General features: G+C 36.3%; 1 protein-coding gene and 2 long non-coding RNA genes across 3 annotated transcripts; 1 reads left to right on the top strand and 2 right to left on the bottom strand.

Annotated features, from left to right (window-relative positions):
- Window positions 1–1,896: 1,896 nt before the first annotated feature.
- On the bottom strand, window positions 1,897–16,199 carry LOC145819698 (uncharacterized). Its single transcript, XR_014360465.1, has 2 exons — window positions 16,041–16,199; window positions 1,897–2,238 (listed from the first exon to the last, which is right to left on the bottom strand). It is a non-coding gene; the product is annotated as an uncharacterized LOC145819698 (long non-coding RNA).
- Window positions 16,200–17,730: 1,531 nt separating this feature from the next.
- On the top strand, window positions 17,731–20,164 carry LOC114297170 (PKS-NRPS hybrid synthetase cheA). The gene is made up of 4 exons (XM_082913091.1): window positions 17,731–17,763; window positions 17,898–19,084; window positions 19,164–20,076; window positions 20,159–20,164. Exons 1-4 carry the CDS (start codon window positions 17,731–17,733, stop codon window positions 20,162–20,164), a joined length of 2,139 nt encoding a protein of 712 aa, XP_082769217.1.
- Window positions 20,165–22,782: 2,618 nt separating this feature from the next.
- LOC145820368 (uncharacterized) lies at window positions 22,783–23,714 on the bottom strand. The gene is made up of 2 exons (XR_014361716.1): window positions 23,549–23,714; window positions 22,783–23,030 (listed from the first exon to the last, which is right to left on the bottom strand). It is a non-coding gene; the product is annotated as an uncharacterized LOC145820368 (long non-coding RNA).
- Between the last annotated feature and the right edge of the window lie 3,208 nt (window positions 23,715–26,922).

The following is a 26,922-nucleotide window of genomic DNA, read 5'->3' as shown; positions in this document are numbered from 1 at the left end:
ATACAAACATCACATCTAATTATAAAAAAATCTAATTATTTTTCCAAACACAAAAATTTTAATCTATTAAAATAGCTAACAACTAAAACAACTTACTAAAATAACAACTTCCTAAACTCCACAATATATGTTTTATATAATAAGTAATTGAGCGTGGAATCTTGATGAGATATGTAGGAGTATTATATAGATTATGTTTTGTCTGTGTTGTATTTTCTAAAGAAAGCAATCTTTGAATGCATTGGAATTGCTGCTCTCTCTCTTTTTCTCCTCTTTTGGTTCCCAAGTCCAACAACCTTCCCACATGGAAAAAAAAAAAAAAAAATTGTGAAAACGGTTTTTCTAAATCCGTTTTATAAAGTGCTTTTTTTAAATCATTTTTGTATTAAAAATATTTATGTTAAAAATATAAATTAAAAAAAATTTAGTGTAAAAATGATTTTACCAAAACTATTTTTATTTTTAATTAATTTAGAATTAATTAAAACTTAATTAAAACCTACTTTTCCAAAGCCTGTTTCCTATGTTCAAATTTTATTATTATGTTAATTGCGAAACACAGCTTTTTAAAAGTCGTTTTCTGAAAAATGACATTGTTAATAAACATAAAAAACCACCCTAAAATGGAAATAAAGTTTTGAAAATATCATAGTCAGGAAATCAGCCTGTATTCTCTTGTCCATGAGTGGGTGGGACTTTTTTTTAGCATTTTTCTCAACCCCACATATGACAGACACATCAACTTTAAAGAGATTTTTTTTTTTTTTTTTATAAAATTCTAAAAAAAAAAATTTAAAGAATTGACTTACTTTTCAAATTATTTAAGAAACTGACACTAAAAAAATAATCGCCAAAGTCTCATTTTCACAAAAATCAAACACATGCACAATAAGTCAAATTCAAAGCAAGACTCTACGTCCATGTCTCTTACTCTTTTTCTAACAACTAATAGAAGCTCAAAGAAAACCCAAAAGTCTCGGGCACTTTTTAATGATTGGGGAAAGGATGTCACAACAGTATAACATTATTTTGGTGGGAGTTTTTGGTTCTGTTTCTTTTAGTTAGATTGTACATCCTTGCCTACTATGTTATATTTCTTTTGCTGGAAAGCTTCTTGTTGTAGCATTTGTACTATGTATAACTTGAAACTTTTAAATGTTTTGGAAATCTTTACTGTGTGCGATCCCTATATTGTGACAAAATTTTGTGCTCTGTTCCTCTTGTATCTGGAAAGATATCAACCCTAATTAACATTGCATATTTCACAAATTATTAAATACTATATACATATGGCAATTGACAGGATGAGTTTGAAGAATTTGCTAAGAAGGCCGAATCAGTGCCTCCAACAACAAAGGATGTCGATCAACTAGTCCTCTACAGACTATCAAAAGACAACCAGTCCAAACCCAGGTCATCCAACAGACTATCATGATTTCTCTAATTCAAAACCCATTTTGGAATTTCATCGCATACTCTCACCATAGCCAAATTTATATAACAATTATATATATATATATATAGAGAGAGAGAGAGAGGAGCAGGGATAAAAGGGAAAATGGGGCTGATGGTGGTTGTTCATGGTGGAAGAGGAATCTGTATTAAACTCAATGGCGGTAGGCGGGTCAATTTGGGGCTGGGTTTGTGTGAAGGTATGCGAATGGAAGAAAACAGAGAGAGAGAGAGACAGAGAGACAGAGATACCTGGGGTAATGCTCCAATGGTGGATTGACGTTGGTGCGATGGCGGTGATGCTCCTGTACCCGACGGTCATGAAGACAAAGCGAGAGAGATAGCGTAAGAGAGAGAGAGAGAGAGTCACTATAGAATTTCGCCTTAACTGTAACGCCCGAAATAATTCAACATAAACTATCCACATTAATTAACAATCATTCATCAGTCACAATAATTCATCCATCTTCACCTACTTAATAAATGAGTTTATACAAAAATTTTACATGTGCATATATATTCAACGATAAAAGAATACCTAAATCTATAGCCTATGAAGTATCTAGTCTCAAAATAATAAAATGTCCTTAAGGGTATACATCTTTCAAGGCAATAGTCCGGTTACACAAAATGGTCTCTTGCACACATACACATTTAGCCTTTGACTTTACAAAATTTGCAACAAAAATAAAAGAGCTATTTACTCTTCACAAAAATACCCACGCCCTCAGTTCGGTAGGGTCACCATATCACGCCCTCAGTTCGGTAGGGTCACCATATCTTTACCTGCACCAAAATCCCATAGGGGTGAGCATAAAACCTAGTAGAGAAATTCCTAACAAAGTATATACACTTATGTAAGGCGTCCAATATTAAATGCAAGTGTGAAATGCGATGTAATGCCCTTTTCAAAATGATCTCATATTATGCCTTTCTTAAAAGAAATCACTATGCTCGTCATTAACATTGTCCGGTCTCATCAATTTCAAACTTCCAATTCTATTAATCAACGGGGTAGTAAATACGATACTGGTAATCCCTAGGCTAGTGTCTACAAGTAGACTCTACGAGTATTACCAAACATTCATTTTTACCAGTATTAACCGAAAGGCTCGACACTTATCCGCGCGGTTTTCTGGTCTTTCACCAAGGATACTCAGGTCAACTTATCAAGTTCAACTGCACCCCCTATCTGGACTTACCACGTATTGACCCCGTACACATTACCGTTGTTCTCATTACAAGCCTTTCTCATTTATGGAATAAACATCTTCAATCCAAGTTTACAATGCATAAAATTAAATTAAATTAAATGAATATGCAACATCACGATTTCTCCATGCCACACAACATTTCTCATTTCTTCTCTTCAATGCTCTTTCACAAGATAACTTACATGTTATCAACTCATAGTAACAACACTTTCCCATCATGCACAATTATTTGTTATTTCATAACAATACACATTCAAAGGTTTAAAAATAATGTTGAAATGACACCTCATTCCTCATGTATCAAATAATTTTGCCATTCTTGCTAAACATATGATAAAAATTCACTTTCTTAATACAAAACACAAGATACTCATAAACATATTCATATTTATCAAAAATCCCCAAAAATTTTCTAGGGTTTTATGTCAAAAACCAAGGCAAACCTTCTCCTTTCTTTTGAGAGGGTTTTCTCTCAAGATGACATCCTCCTATTATGTGAGTAAAATCCTCTAGAAGATAGTTTAGGAAGAGAGAGATCAAAACCCATCTTGAAACTCTAGCATTTATGAGACAAGACTAAACTTTCAATATCATTAATGGAGCTTTAAAATCAACCAAAACTAACATAAATGTATATATAACTCAAGGAAATTTCCCTACCTCAATGTTTTGATGAAGAGAGAGAATGAAACCCTAGCTTCTATGGAAGATTCTTCAACTTTTCACAACACCAAGAGGAGTTCAAGCTTGATCTCCAAAGCTTGAGAGAAAGAGATGATGATGATGATGAATCCAGATCCAAGGGGCTTGCAAAATCAAGGAGTTTTTGGTGTATAAGGGGATTTTCTAGAGAGAAAGGAGAGCAAAATGGCCTTTAGAGTGAGAGAGTGAAACCCTAAAAATGATATACAACTCGGCCTTAAAGATACAAAAATGCAGAAATTCGGACTTAGGCCGACTGCACATGCGGCGCCCTTCTCTGCACATGCGGAGCGTGCCCTCCCGCACGTGCGGCTATCACTCCCGCACGTGCAGCACATCCCGTACCTCACTCACGCACGTGCATATTTTGCAGTGTACACACCCAGCCTTCCCCTGATATCCGCACGTGCGGCCCCTTCCTCCCGCACGTGCGGCCCCTCTTCCGCATGTGCGACCCTAGGCCCCCGTACGTGAGGCAAGCCAACCAGTCCAGCAAAGTTTTTGGTTCGACCCCCGGGCACTCCGGATCTATCCTTACGCTCTTCGGAACAAGTGAAATTCAATACCAAGCAAAACAAAAGCAAAAACTTTATTTAAAGGACTATTTCCGAACATTTCAAACCCAACGAAAATAAAAGAAGAACGGAGCGACGAGGGGAAAAAAAGAGAAGAAAAGAGGAGAAGGGAGGAGAAAGGACCCAGTCGCTATAACCTCCCCACCATAGGAAATTTCGTCCCCGAAATTTGAATACATTCATGAAACAGTAGTGTTCTAACAACTATGAATATTTTAATAACATTAACAACTTGCAACCTCTATATTCAACCAATGTTTACCATTCTTCTCATCATCATTTCATCAAAACAACAATTGCTTACACTAGACATATGAAACAAAACGTCTGTGACAAAATATCTTTCTTTCACCATCTCTATGTTTAGTTTAACAATATATACACAACAACACATAATCAACAATTTAACACTTTTTCCTTTTACCACTAGGAAACATTACAATTTAAAATAAACCGCTAAGCATGCTTAAATAAATCCGGATACTTGGAGCGGACCTCCGTTTCCTGTTCCCAAGTCACTTCCTCAATCCCATGGTGTCTCCACAACACCTTCACTAACGGTATGGTTTTGCCTCGTAGCACTTGTTCTCGGGTGTCTAGGATTTGAACCGGTCGCTCCTTGTAAGAGGCGTCCTTATCTACCTCCAAATCAACCCAATCTAGCACATGAGAAGGGTCGGGTTCGTACTTCCTAAGCATGGACACATGGAATACGTTGTGGACTCCTGAAAATTGTGGTGGTAAGGCTATCCGATATGCCACTTCCCCAATCCTCTCCAATATCTCGAAAGGCCCAATGAACCTCGGAGACAACTTCTCACTCTTGCCAAACCTCATTAAACCCCATCGAGGTGAGATCTTAAGAAACACATGATCACCCACTTCGAAAGATAAGGGTTGCCTCCTCTTAATTCTTCTGTTGGCTTTGGGCCGTAGCTAACCCCATTGGCATAATTCTTCGTCGGCTTTGGGCCGTAGCTAACCTCTTCTGAATGAGAGCAACTTTCTTAGTTGTCTCCCTAACAATCTCCAGACCCAACAACGGTGCATCCTCTACTTCGGCCCAATAAACTGGTGACCTACAAGGTCGGCCATACAAGGCCTCAAACGGTGCCATCTCAATGCTAGCCTGATAACTATTGTTGTAGGAAAATTCAATCAACGGTAAGTGCCTCTCCCAAGACCCTTTGAAATCTAGGACGCAAGCTCTAAGCATATCCTCCAAAATTTGAATGGTGCGCTCCGACTGCCCATCGGTTTGAGGGTGATAAGCGGTGCTAAAAGTCAGTTTGGTTCCTAATGCCTCTTGAAGGCTCTGCCACAACCGGGCGGTGACACGTGGATCTCTATCCGACACGATGGTTACTGGAACCCCATGAAGCTGAACTATCTCTCTAACATACAATTCTGCCAAGTGTTCAACTGAGTCGCTAGTACGCATTGGGACGAAATGTGTGGACTTAGTCAACTTATCAACAATTACCCAAATGGCATCATTGCCCTGCTGCGTTCTAAGAAGCCCAACTACGAAATCCATGGTCACGTGTTCCCATTTCTACTCGGCTATGGGTAAGGGTTGTAACAAACTCGCTGGTCTCTAGTGCTCGGCCTTGATTTGCTGACAAATAAGGCACTTTGACACGAAGGATGTGACATCCTGCTTCATACCCCTCCACCAAAACTGACCGCTAAGGTCTCGATACATTTTGGTGCCTCCTAGATATACCGCCAGGCGTGAGTGATGGAACTCCCGAAGCACTTCCTCCCTACAAGATTTGGGCACAAACAAGTGATCTAGGTAACGTACACTCTAATCCGAGTGAATGTTCAAACCCTTCTCTTCCTTCCCAATGGTGATTCTATCACGAATTAACTCTACTTCCCGGTCCCTTCGTTGTGCCTCTACAACTCTACTAATCAAGGTAGGTTGAGCACTCAAGGTAAACAATGTTGCGCTCCCTTCAGACTCACCCAAATGCAATTTAAACTTGCAGACTTCACCCAACATAATCCACTCCCGAATGGCTATACTTGCCAAACTACTCATACCGGATACTTACCAAAGTATGTTATTTCTGCATAAGTACCAGGTACACAAAAATGTTTTCAAATTTTTTCTTCTTAATTTTTGGTTTACCCAAACATATCTAGTATATATCCAAACCGTGTCGTACCTTAGTCGAAACTTATTGAGGTGAAAATTTCTTGCGTACTATGTGTGTGTACGCGCGCAATTGTAACCAGTTTATTATCCTAATTAATTTCAATCAACTTGGTTAACTAATAGTAATTTTAAAATTGAGTGGGAAAAAAATTTCATAATTCAGTAACTACCCGGTATAGGTATGGCATGTTTGTTGACATACCTATGCTTCAACATCTCAAGATAATTCTGAATGAGAATTTTTATATTTTTTTGCGAAGTATATATTATTTAAAAGTCATTTTCATAATTCAGTGGTGTTGGTATAAGAGGCGATACCCTTTATTCAATCCATTTGAATCCAATTATAATTGAGTTTGTAAGATAAAAGCCATTTAAATTATGACGAATTTCTCACATAAAATTATATAATTATTTAATGCTAATTGAATTTATAAATATTTATATACATACATTAACATACACCATTATAACCTCACAATCGCTACAATCATCTCTAATATTGTTGTAACCATCATCACTGTCACTGTTACTGTCACCACCACTACCACCCTACCACCACCACCACTACCACCATTATGAAGCTACCATTGCTATTACCGCCACCTTCATTATCATTGCCATCATTATCATAAAAAATACCATCATTTCAACTAGTGAAATTTCATTCTCTCTAAATAGTGAAATTAACCTTAATATTTAGGTGAAATTATTAAAAAAGTGAAATTTCTACTAAAGAAGCAAAAATTATAAAATTAAAGACAAAGACGAACTAGCAAGTAAATGGAAGACTTATGAGTTAAAGAGAGATGTCACCAGTGATTTCGTTGGAGCAACAAGTGATTGTCACTATATTTTTAATTAGCTAACGATAATTTAATTTTTTTAATTAATTTGTTGTCTAATTAATTCTATAATGTGTGTAATTACCAAAATTTTAATATTGTTTAATTAAAACTTGATAGTAATAATTATTTCATTATCTTCAACTAGTGAAATTTCATTCTCTTCAAATAGTGAAATTCAGCCTTAATGTTTAGGTGTAAGTTAACTATTAGCAAAGTGAAATTTCTAATAAATGAGTAGAACTTATAAAATTAAATGCCAAAGATGGAATAATGAATAAATTAGTATATTTATTGAAGGGTTTAATGGCATCATTTTATAGTTTAGGTAGTAAAGTAATACTTCGTGATAGTTTCAGAGGAGTAGAGGTAAAGTGAGACTTTATGCTAGCTTTAGGAATGTCAAATAATACAAAGGGTGTGGGACATTTTCGTATAGCGAAAGCGATGCCTATAATGACGTGGAATTGCAGAAGAATCACGAGTTCAATGAGAGAAAAGTATGTTTTGAACCCTTTGACAATTGCCGCCACAAATTTTATTTTTTCTATTGACAAAATAGAGACAAAGAGACATAAAGAACAAGGTAGAAAAAAAATAAAGGCTTGTGATGGATCTAAATGAGTGTAGATCTAAAATCTTATTGCCACAACAATGGTGATAGACAATCATGAGACAGAGTTTGCATGGTGTTGTATTGTCATGAGACAAAGTTTGTATAGTGATGGACAATTGTTATGGATATTCAATAATTTATTTATGACAATAAAAAAAATAATATATATTCTTTTTTTTTTAAAATTTGAAAAACTAATACTATGTTTGATTTAGAATTACAAAAGTTATTTTTGAATTTTCAATACATTTTTTTTTGTTTTAAGTGAATTTTATTAATATCTTAATTAACAATTTTAATTTTTAAATTTAGTTAATCTAGATATAATTAAAAAGTAAAATATTTATAAAAAAAACCTATAAATACATAAAATAAAAAAATAAATAATTTTTTATAGTTTTATATTTGGTGTAATTTTAATTTTTTTTAATAAAATTTATACTTTTAAATTATCTAAATTTTGTACTTTTTTTTCTTCTCACACTAAGCCATAAAACTCTAATAAAATAAAAATTATAAACAATAAATAATAAATAATAATTAAAAAATATTAATTTAACAAGCATAAAATATTTTTCACATCTACAAAAACAAAAACAAAAAATTAAAAACAAAATTTTTCACAAAATTTTACCTTAATTTAAAATTCCCTCTCAAAATTTAGAACCCTCAAAATTTTGCCCTAATCCCTCCTAGGTTTCTCATGTCTCTTTCTCTCCCTCTCTCTCACACAACTATATTATATGATTTGATTCCTCCTCCCTCATGGACAATTTTGTTGGTCCCATTCCACCATTGTAATGCCTGAAATCCAAAGTCGACACCGCCGATTCATGAACTTGGACTATTTCATTCTCACAAGGTAAGTTGATTTCTCTTTCTCTCTCTAGATCTTATTCTTTGTCTCTTTCTCTCCCGCTCTGTAATCACTACCGCACCACACCACCGTTGGCACTGTCTGAATACAGCTGTACCCCCTCCGTCGCCACCGTTGTCCCTCTACATCCTCTCTTGCTTCTTGCCATCGTTCTAGGTATATGTTAATTTCCAGATTTGGTAATTCGAGGAGTATTTTGTGTTGGTACTTCGTATTTATGTTTCTTTGATCAATTGCAAATTCAGTTAAACACATAATATATTTATGTTGGATGTACACATGAATTATTGGAAGAAAATACCTAGTCTGAACTAAGAATTTGGTTCTTGTGTTGTAGTAGTCTATTTAATCAATTTATTGGCTTGCACTGCTATAATGTATGTAATTTCTTATGTAGGATTGGTTTTGTATATTATCTGAACATGAGGAAAAGGACTAACAAGGCACCTCACAATAGAAAAAAATGTATGCAATTAGTCCACCAAAACATACATTAATCATCTTAAAACCTTTTGATTAATGTTTAAGGGTAAAGGGGTAGTAGTTCAAATCTGGTTTCAGGTTTTTTGTTTTATTTATTATTATTATTATTCTTTTTTGTTTTGGTTTGGTATGATGCTTCAGATTGAATCCTCCAAATATCATTACAAGAAGTGGGCTTACAATTCATTGATTTAAAAGTTCATAGTTTGGGGAAGGTTTATAGCTTAATTTAGGTGGAGTAGTTTAATTCCAAATGAACAAATTCTTGCAAGTGTTTGGACTGATCAATGTAATTTTGGCTAATAACATCATCCTTCTTCATCTTTCTTTCTTTATTTTTTTATGGTTCCTATGATTAGAATTGTTTGCCATTTTGTGATTTTTGATTTACAGGTGTGGTGTGAGCACTTTGAGGTTGATGAATGAGTTATAGCTATAAAAGGTAAATTCATAAGTTAATTATAGTTGCATTTTTTATTTTGTTTTTACGAACCAATAATTAAGTTTTGTCATAACATCTTTTATGGTATTGGTTTTTTGATTTTAAAAAAAGGAGTTTGACTATAACTTTTGTTTTTTGTTTTGTTTTGTTTTTTTTTTTCTCTACTTTTGATTTTATTTTAGTTACATTTGTGCCAAGAGATTTAACTAGATCATGCAACCCCACTAGCATTGTATTCAAGTCCAATTATTCGTTTGTTGCCTGCTAACTATTAGTAAAATAGCGTTGTATATTATTTTTTGGTAGAAAAAGATGATTTTGTCATTGCTCTCAAGTTTTTTCAGTATATGCTCTACTGAAAAGAAAATTTGAGCCAAATGGAAAGCTCTCTCAAAGCTGTTACATGTGAGAAATTATAATGGTGGTCATGACATCATCTTTTTCATTCATATTGTTTGCTGCAGCTAATAATTTGTTATGTGCATTGTTTGGTATTTTATTTTAATTTTAATTTTTTAGAATTATAGAGTACTTGCTGGACAAATTCCTGCCTACTGTTGTCCTTTCTCTTATGCTTTTTCCTTCTCCCATCCCTGATCTCTCTCACCTCTCGCACCAGACCTCCTCTCAGATCCACTTTTCCTCTCTCTTACCCTCTCTCCCACTGCAGCTCACCTATGCCCTTCCCGACTTCGACCACTGCTAGTGGTACTGTTATTGAGCACAAGGTAACCTTAAGAACATTATTATATCCCTTCGATTTTTTTGGAGTTCTTGAAGTGATATTTTTTTACCTAATTTTCTTGTTTAAACCTTTATTTTTGTATATTTTGTTGACATTAGAAAATGAGTTTTGACACTGGATTACCATATTAAAGTTTTCACATTGCTTAAACTTTAGGGGTCAGTGATTGCATAGTAATAAGATTTTTTTCCTTGGTTTTAGAACATTAGGAGGCATGATAGCATGATTGTTTATTATTTTTATTGAACAATTGATTAGTATTGGCCAATCCATCCAATTGATTGGTGAATTGATACTTTTGCAAAATGTTAGATGTGCACTCGATTAGTTAACTAATTTTGTTAACTTGTAGAAAAGTGATCTTGGGTCTTTACAGTGTTGGTGGCTGCCAATATTATGATAGGATACATGGCTTCAGAACCCATGCATCATCTCCAATTCATGTATCATTAATTAACTCAGGTATATATCATGCCTTTAAAGTGGATTTTTATGTATTAATTGGTCCACTTTTTCATTTTTGAATGTCCCAAAATAAATGTCCATTTTGAAAAGTTAATGAACAAAGTCTATAAATTGGATTATTAGTGTGATAATTTAATAAAATGCTTGGCTAAAAAAGCAAGCCCAACTTCAATCTTAACTAATTATAATTGGTCATAAAAAGGGGCCAAATGTAACTCTCTATATATTTGAATCCATTTTTATCTCATTAATCCAATTCTCTAATTATAATTGGCCATGCAATTCGGTTTTGGGAATGATCCTGGTTTTGACCCATCTCTGTGTGGTGTTCCGGGCTCGGGCTGGTATGGTTTTGAATAGTGTTACGTATCTTAGTTTCCCTGTATTCCTCTTATTTTGGTTATCGGGTTGTAACGGTGTATTTGGAACAAGTAATGTCTCCAAACCTATGGATGCGAATCCAACTCGAATTATGCCTTGCAGAGTTGTATCAGAAGTTAATTCTTTCAAGTTTTGCCACTTCGCTGAGTAGGTCGGGGATTGAGCTGCCCGGTTAGCTCGCGGGGGTCCAGGGGGCAGAGCCCCTTGGCGGGTCCCAGGCAGTGCCCAGGCGGGGACGAGGGGCAGCGCCCCCAAAGAAAAAATGCAAAATGCATTCGAAGTTGCTTGTCTACTCGAGCGGCCGTTTATGCACTCGAGCAAAGAATGTTTGGTCCCAGAAGTTTGACCTGTCGACAAAAGTACTGGGAAAGTGTATTTGACGCTCGAGCGGAGGCTTTCGCGCTCGAGCGGGAGGTTGTGTCTAATGCTCGAGCGGGCTTTCCACGCTCGAGCGGACCATGTTATATCAGTTCGTGAATCTAATATTTTAGATCACTTTTTAGTTCTCTCTCTCTCTAAAACTCTCTAGAATTTCAGATCTGAAGCTTCTCTCTCTAGAAATCATCTTATCTCTTTGATTTCTCCAAATCCATTGGGATTTAGACCTAAGTTCTTCATCAAAATTGGTTATCATCTCGAGGGCTTTGTTATGTGCGGTGGAGATCGAGTTTAGGCATCGTTGATTTTGGGGTTTCATCTCAATTCTTCTTCAATACTTGACGTAGGGATTTTCTTAAAGTTATATATATTTTTTTGAAAGATCTAGATGATTTTCGAAATCATCCTTCAATGCTTTGAAAATTGATTGTTGATTCAAGAAGTTGAGGAATTTTGAAAGTGGGTTTGTCTCTTGTTCTTTTAAAATAATCTTATGGGTTTTGATCTTCGTTGATTGAAGAAAAGATGATTTTGGAAAGTTTTCTTTCAAAAGATTTGAGTTGTATAGTTTTGGTGAGAAAACCTAGAAATTAGAGATTTTTAAAAGAAATTGAAAATCCATAAATGATATTATTATATTTATTTTGTGTGTCAAAATAAATGGATGTTTGTAAAATTTCTTATTTATATTTATATAAATGATGAATTTCATGGAATATGAGTATTGTTGTTCATTTTGGAAATTATTGTTCAAAACGTTGAAATAGTCTTGAAATGATTGATTGTTGAGGATACTTAAGAAGAAGGAATTGTGTTATTCCTTAGACAATGCATCGGAATAAAAGTATTTATATTCATCTTGTGAAATTGGCATATCAATTTATTTGATTACATTAAACTTTGAAAGTTGATTTGAAAACTTGTATTGAGAAAAGAATATTGAGAAACAAGTTTTCATGGAATGGTTTTGGGGTAAATATGTTAGTAAGTCTTGATAGGTGGTGTAGATGATATTGAATAAGTTGCCCTGAGAGTCCAGGATGAAAGACCGAAAACCTGTGCGGATAAGTGTCAAGCCTTCCAGTTAATACCGGTAAAAATGACAATTTGGTAGTACTTGTATAGTCTACTTGCAGCCACCGACCTAGGGATTATCAGAGTCGTATTTACCTCCCTTGAAATAAATTGTTAAGTTTTGAACAATTGAAATTGTATGACATCATTGAGCATGATGGTTTTCAAAAGATAAAAATGTGATTTACTTTTAAAAAGGGGCTTGGCATGACATGTGCATTTCATTTCTTGAGACTTGTATAAAATGTATATACTTTGTTAAGGATTTCCTACTTGGCTGTATGCTCACCCTACGGGATTTTTGTGCAGGAAAAGATGTGGTGATCCCACCTAACTTAAGGCGAGAAAATATGTGTTGAGAGTACAAGGCTCTCATTTGCTATAACTCTGTTTGTAAGCCAAGGGTTGTATTTGTGTGAGTTTCAATAACCATTTTGTGTAACCAAGCCTAAGCCTTGGAAACTTGTAAACCCTTGGGGATATCTATTTGTTTATGTCATTTTGATTTGAAGTGAATGTATTATCGCCTAAAGACTATTTGTATCATGTGATGCGAGTGTGTGGATTTATTTTCAGTTTTACTTTAAAGAACCATGGTTATCGTATTATTATTTGGGTATAAAAATTGGGGCGTTACAACTTGGTATCAGAGCTACCAGGTTCGAATACTTGGAGCTCGCGGGAAGTGGTTGTTTTACTACCATGGGTTCATGCTGCATGATAGGAAAATGTTATACATTTTGTGACTATGTGATAACATGCTTATGTGGCTATTTGGGTATGGGATTGGACTTTTGGAATGTTGTTTGCTCTTGTTAAATTCCTTGAGTTCTTCTTAGAAGGGTACTTGATCAATACTCGTTCTACCAAGAATTCTTGATTTTTCGTGGGACGAATTTTATCATAAAAGGATAATCCGTATGTGTTTACATGACTAAGTGCTTATGTGGAGTGAAATTAAATTGTCTATATGGTAGAGAATTATATAGAATTTTTTTTGTGATTGAACGTGTAAGGCAAATTATGGGCATGTATGGGTTAGTGTGCTAAATTATTTCTATTGTCCTGTATAGGATGTCAGGAAGAGGTCAAACTCGTGGTGGTAGAGGCAGGAGACGTGGTAGGGCTTGTCGGGGTGTGCATGAGGTACCGGTCCATGGGATTCCGATTCAAGAAGAAGAGTCAGGCCAAGCTAATGTGGCCGAACAAGTGGAACAAGCGGGTAAAACTGCAATGAGGACCCTAGCCCGAGAAATAGCGGGGCTATAAACTTGTTGAGGGCTGAAAACCAAGCCCAAGAGAACACCGTTGAGGCAAAGTCTAGTTTCCTTACTAGAGAATTTCTGCGGCCAAGCCGAATGAGTTCCTTGGTGGCCCTGAGCCCAAGAGAGCGGATGAGTGGCTCAAACAAACAGTGAAGACATTTGAGATGTTTCACATTGAAGACAGTGAACTAAGGGTGACCCTAGCAAGTTACTACCTAAAAGGAGATGCAGGTCAATGGTGGAAATACGCCAAGGGTAGTGTGGAATTGACATGGGAAGCATTTGTGATTGCTTTCCAAGATAAGTACTTACCTCCCACTACTAAGGAGAGATTGAGGCAAGAGTTTCTGGACCTCAAACAAAATTACATGTCTGTGGCTGAGTTTGAGGTAGCTTTTTCTAGTCTGTCCCGATTTGCACCGGAGTTGGTGGCAACAGAAGAACGCCATTATATCGAGTTTGAGAAAAAGTTAAGAACCAAGATCTTGTACAAAGTTGCCAAAAACACGATTCGGAACTATGCCCGTCTTGTGAAGGCGGCGGCACATGTAGAGACTACAGTGCAGGCTGAGGAGGAGAGACTTCAGGGTTCGAGGTCTAGGGGCCAAGAACCACAGGGGAACTATAGGCAGAATAAGAGGAGTAGAGGCAACTCCTCATCCCTGTCCCAACCTCAACAGTCTAGGTCTACCTTTCATTTGCCTAGTTCAAGCCCAAGAAAGAGTACACAAAGTGGCTTTTCTTGTTTTAGGTGTGGCCAACCGGGTCACAAAGCCTTTACATGCCCACAGAAGGAAAGATGGTAGTTGATGTTACCACCACCGCCACCTAATCGATCTCAAGGTCAATCTCAGTCCCAGAATAGAGGTCAAGGGTTTAATTGTTTTCAGTGTGATCAACCGGGGCGCATGAAGAGGACTTGCCCACAGTTGGGAGGCGCATCTGGCGCATCAAGGTCGAGGCAGACTCAGAGCCACCAGCAGGCTCACTCAGTTCAGACCTCACGAGTTAACCAGGGAGCCGCTTCGGCTCAGTCAGTGCACCAAGCCTATGCTCCGAGAGAGAAGCAAGTTCATCAGGGGCCACAGGGGCGTGTGTATGCTATTACCGTGCCAGAGCAGTTACCGAGATCCTCAATTGTGAGAGGTACTTTTGTTATATGCAATACTTTGGCTAATGTGTTGATAGACGCGGGTGCGTCTCATTTATTTATATCTGCTGCATTTGTTTCTTTATTGGGGTTAGAGGTGGCATAGTTAAAGTATAACTAGCCCTTGTCAGTAACTTGGGATTGAACCATGGTCATGCACTTACTGCACCGATTAAGAAAATCCAAAGCAACATGCCATCTCATCTTGCTATGCTCTATTATGTGATGGTTTTTATGGTTAACTTCTCAGTCTATATGCCCAAATCAGAGTCCTTACATGTTTAGTACACACAAATTTTTCGTTTTAAATTATTTCTACAAAATTAGTCCTAGAACACCTCAATCACAACCATTACAAAAATCAAACACATGCACAATAAGTCAAATTCAAAGCAAGACTCTACGTCCATGTCTCTTACTCTTTTTCTAACAACTAATAGAAGCTCAAAGAAAACCCAAAAGTCTCGGGCACTTTTTAATGATTGGGGAAAGGATGTCACAACAGTATAACATTATTTTGGTGGGAGTTTTTGGTTCTGTTTCTTTTAGTTAGATTGTACATCCTTGCCTACTATGTTATATTTCTTTTGCTGGAAAGCTTCTTGTTGTAGCATTTGTACTATGTATAACTTGAAAATTTTAAATGTTTTGGAAATCTTTAGTGTGTGCGATCCCTATATTGTGACAAAATTTTGTGCTCTGTTCCTCTTGTATCTGGAAAGATATCAACCCTAATAAACATTGCATATTTCACAAATTATTAAATACTATATATATATATATATATGGCAATTGACAGGACGAGTTTGAAGAATTTGCTGAGAAGGCCAAATCAGTGCCTCCAACAACAAAGGATGTCGATCAACTAGTCCTCTACAGACTATCAAAAGACAACCAGTCCAAACCCAGGTCATCCAACAGACTATCATGATTTCTCTAATTCAAAACCCATTTTGGAATTTCATCGCATACTCTCACCATAGCCAAATTTATATAACAATTATATATATAGAGAGAGAGAGAGAAGAGCAGGGATAAAAGGGAAAAGGGGGCTGATGGTGGTTGTTCATGGTGGAAGAGGAATCTGTATTAAACTCAATGGCGGTAGGTGGGTCAATTTGGGGCTGGGTTTGTGTGAAGGCATGCGAATGGAAGAAAACAGAGAGAGAGAGAGAGAGAGAGAGAGAGAGAGAGAGAGAGAGAGAGAGATACCTGGGGTGATGCTCCAATGGTGGATTGACGTTGGTGCGATGGCGGTGATGCTCCTGTACCCGACGGCTATGAAGACAAAGCGAGAGAGAGAGAGAGAGAGAGAGAGAGAGAGAGAGAGAGAGTCACTATAGAATTTCGACATAGGAGGAACATCGAGTTAACATCATAGTCGCAATACAAATAATTTTAATCCGTAATTGAGGGTAAAATAACTAAAAATGAAGATAGTTTTATATTTAAAATTTTAAAGTTATGCCCAAATTAATTTATTTGTTTTATGTTTTTGATTTTTGATTGTTTATTTATTATTAATATGATTTGTTATTTTAGTTTTGTGAACATGATGATAATTATAATTTAAAATATGATCACATATTATTATTAAAAATGAGAATGATAAAATTACACCAAAATACACCCAAAGAAAAAAGAGAGGGGAAGAGAAAGATACAAGAGAAAAGAGAGAAATAATATATAATTTAAAGAAAATATTTTAGCAAAATTAAATATTTAGAGTGACAAATTACAAAAATTTGTATTTTATTTTTAATTAATGAATCATGTTATAATGAAACTAATGAATTATAATCATAATGAAAATCAATACACCATATAACTAATATAGATAAATATTTTCAAAAATAAGAAAGAAATCATAAATAAATAATATGGAAAATACAATTAATAATCAAATTGAGATATTTGAACCACTAACCTTATAATGAAAATGTAAGAATTTTAACTAATAGATTAACCATGTTGGTTTTTCAAAGACTATCCACCAAAAAAAAAAAAAATTTGAAGGTGAGATATAAAAAATTATGACATACTTTGAATTTTAAAAATTAATTATTTTTCAAATAGGGGTAAAAGTGTAATTTCTAAAAATTAAGGGGGGACACGTGACCCTCCTGGGGGAGCTTCTATCTACACACACCAAATACCCTCTTTGCACACACTTAATGATATTTAATTTTATTACAATTATATCCCTAAGTGAAATTACTATTTTAGACACCATTGTTAATTCAAAACATCTCAATGCACACCTCCCTCTAGAGTTCACATCTGTTGCATCGTGTTTGTAGCTTCATTGAGCTAGAAGTGAAAGCAGAGTCATTCATAGCTTCTTCCAAGTTCATTGAGCTAGAAGTGAAACCAAAGGGCTTTGGCATTTCCGTATTGCACATGCACTGCAGCTTCTCAATGCACTCATTTATCAACCTTCGTCATTCGTAGGGAAAACATCATTGTTATGGAGGATTTGCCTTCTGAAAATCAACAAATAAGTGTTCATGTGAAACAGAGCGAAGGAAATGTGAGTTTAATTTTTTTTTTTCCAGCGTCGTTCGGATAACCAGGGCCGAATTGTGTTATTTGGTTCGGAAATCTACTGTCGAAATAATTATTTATTTTCGGAAGTTGTTGTCCGAACAAAGTAATAAATTTCGGAAGTTGTTGTCCGAACAAGGTATTTAAATTCAGAAGTTGTTGTCTGAACAAAGTTAACTTTTACAACATTCAACTTCCGAAATTTGAAAATAAATTCGGACAACTACTTCCGAATGAAGTAAATTTTTTTTTTCCCCATTTTATATTCCAAATTTGCAAACTACATACCAAATTTACAGTTTCAAATTGCAAATTAATCTTTATAATGCCATTAAAAATTTGTAATGTTATACAAAACATGCAGGAATATGTGTCAACTCAAGGAAGTCAGGTTTGCGCGGATTTTGTGTTAGATTACACCACTCAATTCACAACTGAACAGGTTCACTCTCCGAAATTATAACGATTATGTTTCGAATTGCTCACCAAATGTAAATGTTTGATAATATTTATTTAACTTTGTAGGTATTCAAAAGTGAGGATGAATTGCTCAACTCGGTACGTGAAGTTGGAAAGAGAAATGGTTTGGTCATTATAATCAAAATATCAGACTATGGTGGAGGGAAAAAAAGACCCAGGATGTATCTTGCTTGTGAGAGGAGTGGCCAATATAGAGCAACAAAGAAGTTAAAACATTATGGCAACAATACATCAAGAATAACCGGTACGAAGAAGTGTGGTTGTCCTTTTGATATGAGGGCTCACAGGTTTACCACACATGATGAATGGACATTGACCGTAGTATGCGGATTGCATAATCATCCACCTGCGGAGCACCTCGAGGGACATTCATATGCGAGGAGGCTATCAAAGGATGAGAAAGCATTGTTAATGGATATGTCAAAGAGCATGGTTCGGCCAAAAGAAATCCTAGTAACCTTGAAACAGCGAGATGCCCTCAATGTAAGCACACTTAAAACCATTTACAATGTACGCCATCGAAACAGGGTGGTACAGAGAGTTGGAAGATCACAGATGCAACACTTATTGGGTGAATTGGCCAAGTATAATTACATTGAGCGCCATCGGTCTGAAGAGTCCACGATGACTGTGACAGACTTGTTTTGGGCACATCCTACCAGTTTGGACTTATTTTGGTCTTTCCCATGTATATTAATTATCGATTGCACATATAAAACCAACAGATATCGGCTTCCTCTTCTTGAAATTGTGGGAGTGACATCAACTGAAATGACATTCTCTGTAGGTTTCGCATACTTACAGTATGAGAGGGTCGATAACTATGTGTGGGTGTTAGCTACATTGCGTAATGTCATGGATGGGTTTGTTGTGCCAACAGTTATTGTTACTGACAGAGAGCTAGCCTTGATGAATGCCATACAGAAGATATTCCCGAGTGCCAGACATTTATTATGTCGTTGGCATATCAGTAAGAATGTGTTGACCAAATGCAAGAAAATGTTTGAGACACAGCAGAAATGGGAGAAGTTCAACCATGAGTGGAACTCTGTAGTGTATTCATCTTCTGAAATTCAATACGATGAGCATCTTAAATCATTACTTAAGGAATTCAGTAGTTATCCTGATGCAGTTAAATACGTCATGGATACTTGGTTGGTTCCTTACAAGGACAAATTTGTGGCGGCATGGACAGACACGTGTATGCATTGTGGCAATGTTACAACGAACCGGTAAGATTACTTTTCTTCAATATGTTATTAATAAGTGCCATGTACTTGATTTTAACTTGACTTACATTGAATTGAACAGGGCTGAGAGTGCACATGCAAAACTTAAAAGACAATTGGGTTCATGTCAAGTCTCATTTCAGGCATCATTTGAGAAAATACACAGTCTGCTTGAGTTGCAACACACTGATATCAAGGCTTCATTTGAGAAAAGTCTAACTGTTGCGCAACATCAATTTAAACCTTCTCAATTCAGGGAGCTACGGGGTAATGTGTCTATCTCTGCATTGGAGTATTTGCTTGTAGAGAGTAAGAGAGCCAATTCCATTGGTATTGATGTTGAAGCTTGTGGATGCGTCCTTCGCCACACTCATGGTTTACCTTGCGCCCATGAGATTGCTGACTATATCAGACAAGATCGTCCTATACCACTTGCTACCATACACTCACAGTGGAGGCAACTTCATATCTCCATATGCAAGAAAGAAGAGAAAACGAAGGTGACTTGTCATGCAGAAGTAGAGTTGTTTGTTAACAAGTTTAATGAAAGTGATAGAACCATGCGGTTGGAGCTTTTGAAGAAGTTGAAAGAGATTGTATATCCGGGAAGCACTTTTCTTGTTGAGCCGGAGGTGAAGCCAAAAACACGTCCTCAGGATCATAAGAAGATCAATGTTTCTACCCTTCGTGACCCGTGTGCATTTGAGTTAGTGCAATTTGGACATGATTCCTTCTCACCTAGGAACACTCAAATCACTACATTAGCTTCTACTCTGCAAACCAAGAAGAAGCGACCTGTTAAGGGAAAGGAGAAGGTGAATCCGAAAGGGAAGTCATACATTACTAGAGCAGTGAAACTTGGTGCATATGTTGATGTTTTCCCTGCTGGGTTGAAACCATACATTAAGTTTGTGAAGGATGTAGCTGCAGATGGGAATTGTGGTTTCAGGGCTATAGCTGCTTCAATTGGTCATACAGAAGATGATTGGGCTCAGGTTAGGCGTGATCTATTGGGTGAGCTGCACACACACAAAGAGGAATACATTACACTTTATGGGTCCTATGAAAGGTTTGAAGAATTGACAAGCATATTGTTGTACTTTGAAGACAGTCCTGGATACTCACATTGGATGACTATGCCAGACATGGGGCATCTTGTTGCATCGTGCTACAATCTTGTGTTATACCACTTGTCTTTACAGCAATGTCTCACCTTTTTACCTCTTAGAACAGTGCCAGTACCTCAACTTGATAGACGTGAGATTGCCATTGGGTTTGTCAACGGAAATCATTTCGTCCAGGTATAACAGAAACTTATCAATTGGGTTTGTGCATGTACAAGAAGTTATGAGGTATGACCACTAAGTCAATTGATATTTGGTGCAGGTTTTGTTGCAGCCAGGCCATCCAGTTCCTCCTATTGCCACTAATTGGAGAAAATACCGTCACCCTTGCGCTGTCAACTGGGATGATGCATATGTGCGTCGCATTCAACATTTCAAGGACATTATTCATGATAATGTAGCTACTTGAGAGACTTTTGATGTTGTTGATGTCGCATGACACATGTATGCATTTGACAATGTTAGAATTATTGAAGAAATTAATGGATGTGTTTTTGATGTTGATGTGTTATGTTTTGCAATGTGGATTGAATGTTATCGACCATTGTTACCATTCCATTGTAATAAGAAAATATCATTTACAAAATCAACGACCATTGTTACCATTCCATTCTAATAATAAAATGTCATTACAATGTCATTACAATACCATTGTTGCCATTCCATTATAATAAGAAAATATTAATCATTGTTACCATTACAAAAATGTCATCTTACAAAAACACCAAAAAAAATTCATCAACTAACAAAATAACATGTAACAAAATAACATGTCACGAATCAGCTGTATGCCTACGCCTAGGCCTACGACTGTATGTCAATGTTGAAGATGGAAAGCGACCTCCAACAGAACTAGGTCCAACTTCGTCAATGTGCTGACCTTCAAGGACATGCATCATACTCTCGATAGCCTGGTAAAGTCGATAAGGATGTCGAATCCCCTCCTGATAACCAGCGTCAATAATAGGATGTGAAATCTGCAGTGCATGTGCAATACGCTGCATTTGAAAACAATATCACATTTTAGGGAACATATCAGAAAAAAAAGTAAGTTACATATGTATGCAAAAGAGAGGATAATAGATTACATCTGCATGTTCGCTGAAATCCTGATGGTCATGGACACGCGGTTCATCAGTGTGCTCGACATATAGGTGCGTGATATTCTTATACCAATCCATATAACTCGGTACACATTGCCAAGGCTGACGAACTGGTGTGCTCCTCCATTGCTCAGATAACACGTGGTTATCCCAAGCCTCCCAGATCCTATCCAAGTATCTGTACATGACTGTATATCGTGCAGATATGTTGCCTCACGCACCATGACTGGGAGCTAGCGGTGCATCTGGGATGGTTTGAACCCTGCCAAACTGCCTCAAAACTCTATCTGGATGATAAGGTTCGACAACGTCTAAGCACTTTAAGCATCCATGGTAGAACGTAACCGGGTTACATAGATGCCGGTCTCTGCAGCTGTGGTATGGATCCCAAATAACCTGTAAACGTAAAGTGTTTTTGAATTAAAGTACATAAAGGGTAAGATAAATGGAAGTGTTAAAATTATCGCAGGATGAGTAAACTTACATCAGTAGCTACCAAACTGTCAAGCTTGGCTCGAAAAGATTTCAAATGCTCAATGGAGGAACCCGCCTCTCTCCTAGATGCCCAATGGTACACGTGTGGCATGTCTTCATTGTAGCCCATGTTCTGATGAGGTCGGAATGCTCGGAAGTGCACTATATAAAAATGCTAATGCAGCAGCACCCCAGGCGTAAGTATGTATAGATCCCAAATCCATCAATAAGCCAAGGTAAACAACGGGAACCCTGCCGCCACTCTTGTCACTGAAGAGTGTACATCCCAACAGAAACAACAAATAAGCTCTAGCAGCGCACTGTATAGCCTTCTCGGGGTCTGAATCTGTGACACCAACAAACTGACTTCGCAACCATTCAAGCCTGACTGAATTGCCACCAGCAGAAGAAACCTCTTCATGTGCTGCACGTTCAGTAATCCCCAAGCCATAAACGAGTAATGTAACTCCATGATGATCTGTCACATCTGGTATGCTGACTGATTTGCCTACAATGGGAAGGCCAAGAATAGTGCCAACATCATCTAGGGTCAAGGTCATTTCACCAACTGTCATGTGAAATGTGTTCGTCTCAGGTTGCCATCTCTCAACAAAACTGGAGATTAGAAGCTTGTTGACGAACCGATAAGTGCAACGAGCTAACTGTGACAGTCCAGACTGCTCAATAATGGCTTTGAATCTGGTGTTGTTCTCTACTAACCACCATGGCCATGCAAGGATCTTGGAAGAGTGATTATGACATTTTAGGGGCCCTCGTTCTTACAACACAAATGATATGTCATTACAAACTACCATACAACACACACAAAAAACAAAAACTCATATACAAATGAATTTCACTTTTACTGAGGAATGTTTACCTCCCCGTGCCAAATAGCTGCAGCCACATGACTATTGAAACTCCACAGTATTGATGGATCAGTCGGTCCACCTGGAAAAGCATGAGTAAGGTACTCTTCCTGGACAGGAGGAGAATCAGGTAAAGAGGTATCCTCCACAACAATGTCAGGCATATCATAACCTTCAACTCGTCCTTGGCTTCGGCTTCGACTTTGACTGGCACTGGGAATATCATATTCTACCGAAACTGGATCACGACCTCGACCACGACCTTGACCTCGTCCTCGCCCACGCCCTCGTCCCTGTTCATGGTCTACATCCAATTCACGACGTCGTCTATTTGAAGCAGTAGGTGGGACACGTTGTTGATATTCAGAATCCATATTATCTGCAAAAATAATAAGTGTGTGTAATGAGTGTGTGTGTAAATAAAAGGAGTGTGTGTAAAATTAATGAGAGTGTGTGTAAAATTATAATAAGTGTGTGTAAATTATAATAAGTGTTTTAAATTATAATAAGTGTTTTAATTAAGTGTTATAATTAAGTGTTTTAATTAAGAAGGGGAAAAAAAAAAAAAAAAAAACCTGTTCGGAAGTTCACAACCGAAAATACATATTCTGTTCGGAAGTTGAAATCCGAAACAAAAACATAATTTCGGAGGTTGAGTGTTGTCCAAATTCAATTTTTTCGGAAGTTGACTATCGAAACAATGTAACATTTTCGGAAATCTACTGATGAAATTATTGATTATTTTCGGATTCCTACGTCCGAACACATTGTTATATTTCGGCTAACCAGTTCTGAACGACGGTTCCAAATCAAAAACTCTACATTCCAAGTGAATAACTCTACATTACAGATGAAAATGAGGATTGAATAGGAATGATGATTCAAAAGTAAACTCACCTAATGAGGATTGAAAATCTGATGGAATGCTTCAATGGGATGCAGCTTCGTGGATGAAATGCTTCAATGTATTTGCACACCTGGGTTGCACACGGTAATAAGATGGAATGCTTCAATGTATTTGCACACGGTTGAAGATGTGCTTCAGTTTGAATAGGTGCTTCAGCTTGTATGTAGGGCTGTTCAAAAATCCGTTCGATCCGGTAATCCGGACCGAACCAGACCGAATCATACGGTTTGGTTTGGTTCTATTAAGAATTGGTTCGGTTTCGGATTAAGAAATATGAGAACCGTAAAAATGGTTCGGTTAATGGATTTTATGAAAAAATCGCGGTTCGAACCGAACCGAACCGAATTTTAAAACATATATATATATATAATATCAAGTTTTATTTTTATTAATTGGTTTTTTATAATTTTAATGATATTAGGATGATATAGATATGTAATATTAAGTAATCCCTTAATCTTATTAATTTTTATCATGAGTTAAATGTAATTAGTTTGAGTAATTATTTTGCTAATATTAATAATTTATTTTTGTAAATAGAAATTTTTGGAACTGTAAACCAAACCGAAACCGAACCGTTTTTTTCGGTTTGGTTCTGGTCCGGTTTTACAAGTGTAACGGTCTGGTCTGGTTCTCAAAATCACAGAACCGTTAGGATCGGTTCGGTTCTTGGATTTTCTCAGAACCGAACCAATCCGGACCGTGTACACCCCTACTTGTATGTGATGGAATGCTTCAAGGTTGAAGATGTGCTTTAGATTCAATAGGTGTGTGTATTTGGGGTCGGGTGTGTGTGTGTGTGCGTGTATGTGTGTGTATGAGGGTACATTTGGAACTCATCGTGTGTGTATTGAGGAAACTAATTAGGAATTAATTTTCTTGGTGTGTGTAGTGAGAAGGATGTGCAAAGAGGGGATTAGGTGTGTGCATATAGAAGCTCCCCCCTCTTGGTCCCAACGTGCCTCTGCCCTTGCCCCTGCATTGAGATATGTATTGGTGGGGACGAATGTTTAGAATTGTTCAATAATTTATTAAAGTTGGATTTGACTTTTTGTTTCGAGATGGATTGATATGGTATTATATATCCATGTGTATGTATGCTTATCGATTGGATATTTTTGTGGATGTGAATGTGCACATCCTCTAAAGTCATTGTTATTGTGAATTATCAGATTTTAATGTTTTGCATTTGGTGATGTGTATATTCTGTGAGAATACTTTTATTTTACAAAAATGCGTAAATTTTCACATATGACGTAAGTGGTTTTTTTAAAAAATACGTAAGTGATCACAGATACATGTAAGTCTTCGGAGAACACTTTCATTCACAAAATTACATAATTTTCACAAAGTCGCATAAGTTATGTCACAAAACTGAAGGTAGTTAACACAAAATGACGTGTAAATTTGTTTCTAAAAATTTTTAACAACAAAAAAATGCATAAGTGTTCACAACTGACATAAAGTCATTTCCGAAAAAATTCATAAGTGATCACAAATACGAGTAAGTGTTTGGAGAATACTTTTATTTTACAAAATTACGTAAGTTTTCATAAAGTGACGTAAGTTGTGTCACAAAACTCAGTGTGGTTAACACAAAATTACGCGTGAGTTTGTTTCTAAAATTTTTCAATAACACAAAAATGCATAAGTTTTCACAACTAACATAACTACTTTTTCAAAAAATGCGTATGTGATCAGAAATACGAATAAGTCTATCAAGAACACTTTTATTGCACAAAATTGCGTAAATTTTCACAATTTACATAACTAATTGTCCAAAAAATACGTAAATGATCACAAATACAAATAAGTCTTTGGAGAACACTTTTATTCTACAAAATTGCATAATTTTTCACAATTTACGTAACTAATTGTCCAAAAAATACATAAGTGATCACAAATACGAATAAGTCTTTGGAGAACACTTTTATTTCACAAAATTGCGTAAATTTTCACAAAGTCACATATGGTTTGTCACAAAATTCAGGGTGGTTAAAACAAAATTACACATGAGTTTGTTCTTAAAATTTTTCAACAACACAAAAGTACGAAAGTTTTCACAACTAACATAATTGATTTCCCAAAAAATACGAGTAAGCTTTTTGGATAACACTTTTATTTCTCAAAAATGCGTAAGTTTTCACATTTGACGTAAGTGATTTTTTTTAAAAATGAGTAAGTGATCACAAATACGAGTAAGTGTTTGAAGAACACTTTTATTTCACAAAATTGTGTAAGTTTTCACAAAGTCACGTAAGTTGTGTCACCAAACTTAGGGTGGCTAACACAAAATTACGCGTGAGTTTGTTCTTGAAATGTGTCACGCCCTCAAAATAATACATATAAACCCAACATTCATAACATCCATAGACATAAAAGAATAAAGCATATTTCCATTTATCAGAGTATTAAGTACAAAAGTATTACATGTTGACAACAAAAGTAAATGCCCTACGGGCTTACAACTTTCCAAGTCAACACTTGGGTTCAACAACAAAAAAAAGAGTTCTAACTCTAAACATATTAAGCCCTTGGCTTGATTTACATGCAATACAAAATGATAACGACAAAAGAGCTTTCAGCCTCTGAGCCTCCCAAGCTACGTCCTTGGAGGTGACATATCACCTGCACCTGAAAATGATGTCCCATATAGGGTGAGCCAAAACCCAGTAGAGATATGCTAAACCAAATATAAGAAATGACTAAAACATTAGCATTTGACAAATGGTTAACACTTGTAAACCAACTCACAACATTTCTCAATTCAACGACAATTACATTCGTGTTTCATTTTACGTCCCCTTATTTATCCAATTCAATTCATAGACATGGCTCATTATTTAACCAAACAATTTCAATGAGACTAAAACTCATATTAAATACACTTCCAATATCCATAACTCAAATGAGACTACAACTCATATTAAAAACACTTCCGATATCAACATCATTCAGATGCATATAAGGTTCCGGGACTTTCACCCTGGACACTCCGGCCAACTTAGTTATCAATGGAGTCCATCCCCTATCTCTTCCCAAACAATAGAGTACATCCCCTATCTCCTCACATACAATGGAGTACATCCCCTATCTCCTCCCACACAAATATACATATGCAATGTATTTAAACACTTCCTCATATACAATGATCAATCAATACACATATTCGATGTATTAATCCGACCGTCATATTCAATGACATAACTTAGTCGATTAGTTTCAGTTTTCCCTAATCAACATACAGTGTCTACAACAATCACGACTATCCTCTACCGATAGCCCAAAATAGTCATTTCTAAACAGATAATAAATTCATCAAACAGATAAATAATCAACATTTTCATAGGTGAGTGATAAATTA

This window comes from Camellia sinensis, chromosome 2 (genome assembly GCF_055761805.1).
Source record: "Camellia sinensis isolate YWXY chromosome 2, ASM5576180v1, whole genome shotgun sequence".
Lineage (NCBI taxonomy): Eukaryota > Viridiplantae > Streptophyta > Magnoliopsida > Ericales > Theaceae > Camellia > Camellia sinensis.
This window is presented reverse-complemented; position numbering and strand designations above follow the sequence as displayed.

Coding starts and splice junctions, on each gene's coding strand:
- LOC114297170 (XM_082913091.1), top strand. CDS start 17,731: ATGCAGGAATATGTGTCAACTCAAGGAAGTCAG. Junction 17,764..17,897: donor TGTCAACTCAAGGAAGTCAG/GTTTGCGCGGAT, acceptor TTAACTTTGTAG/GTATTCAAAAGTGAGGATGA. Junction 19,085..19,163: donor GGCAATGTTACAACGAACCG/GTAAGATTACTT, acceptor TGAATTGAACAG/GGCTGAGAGTGCACATGCAA.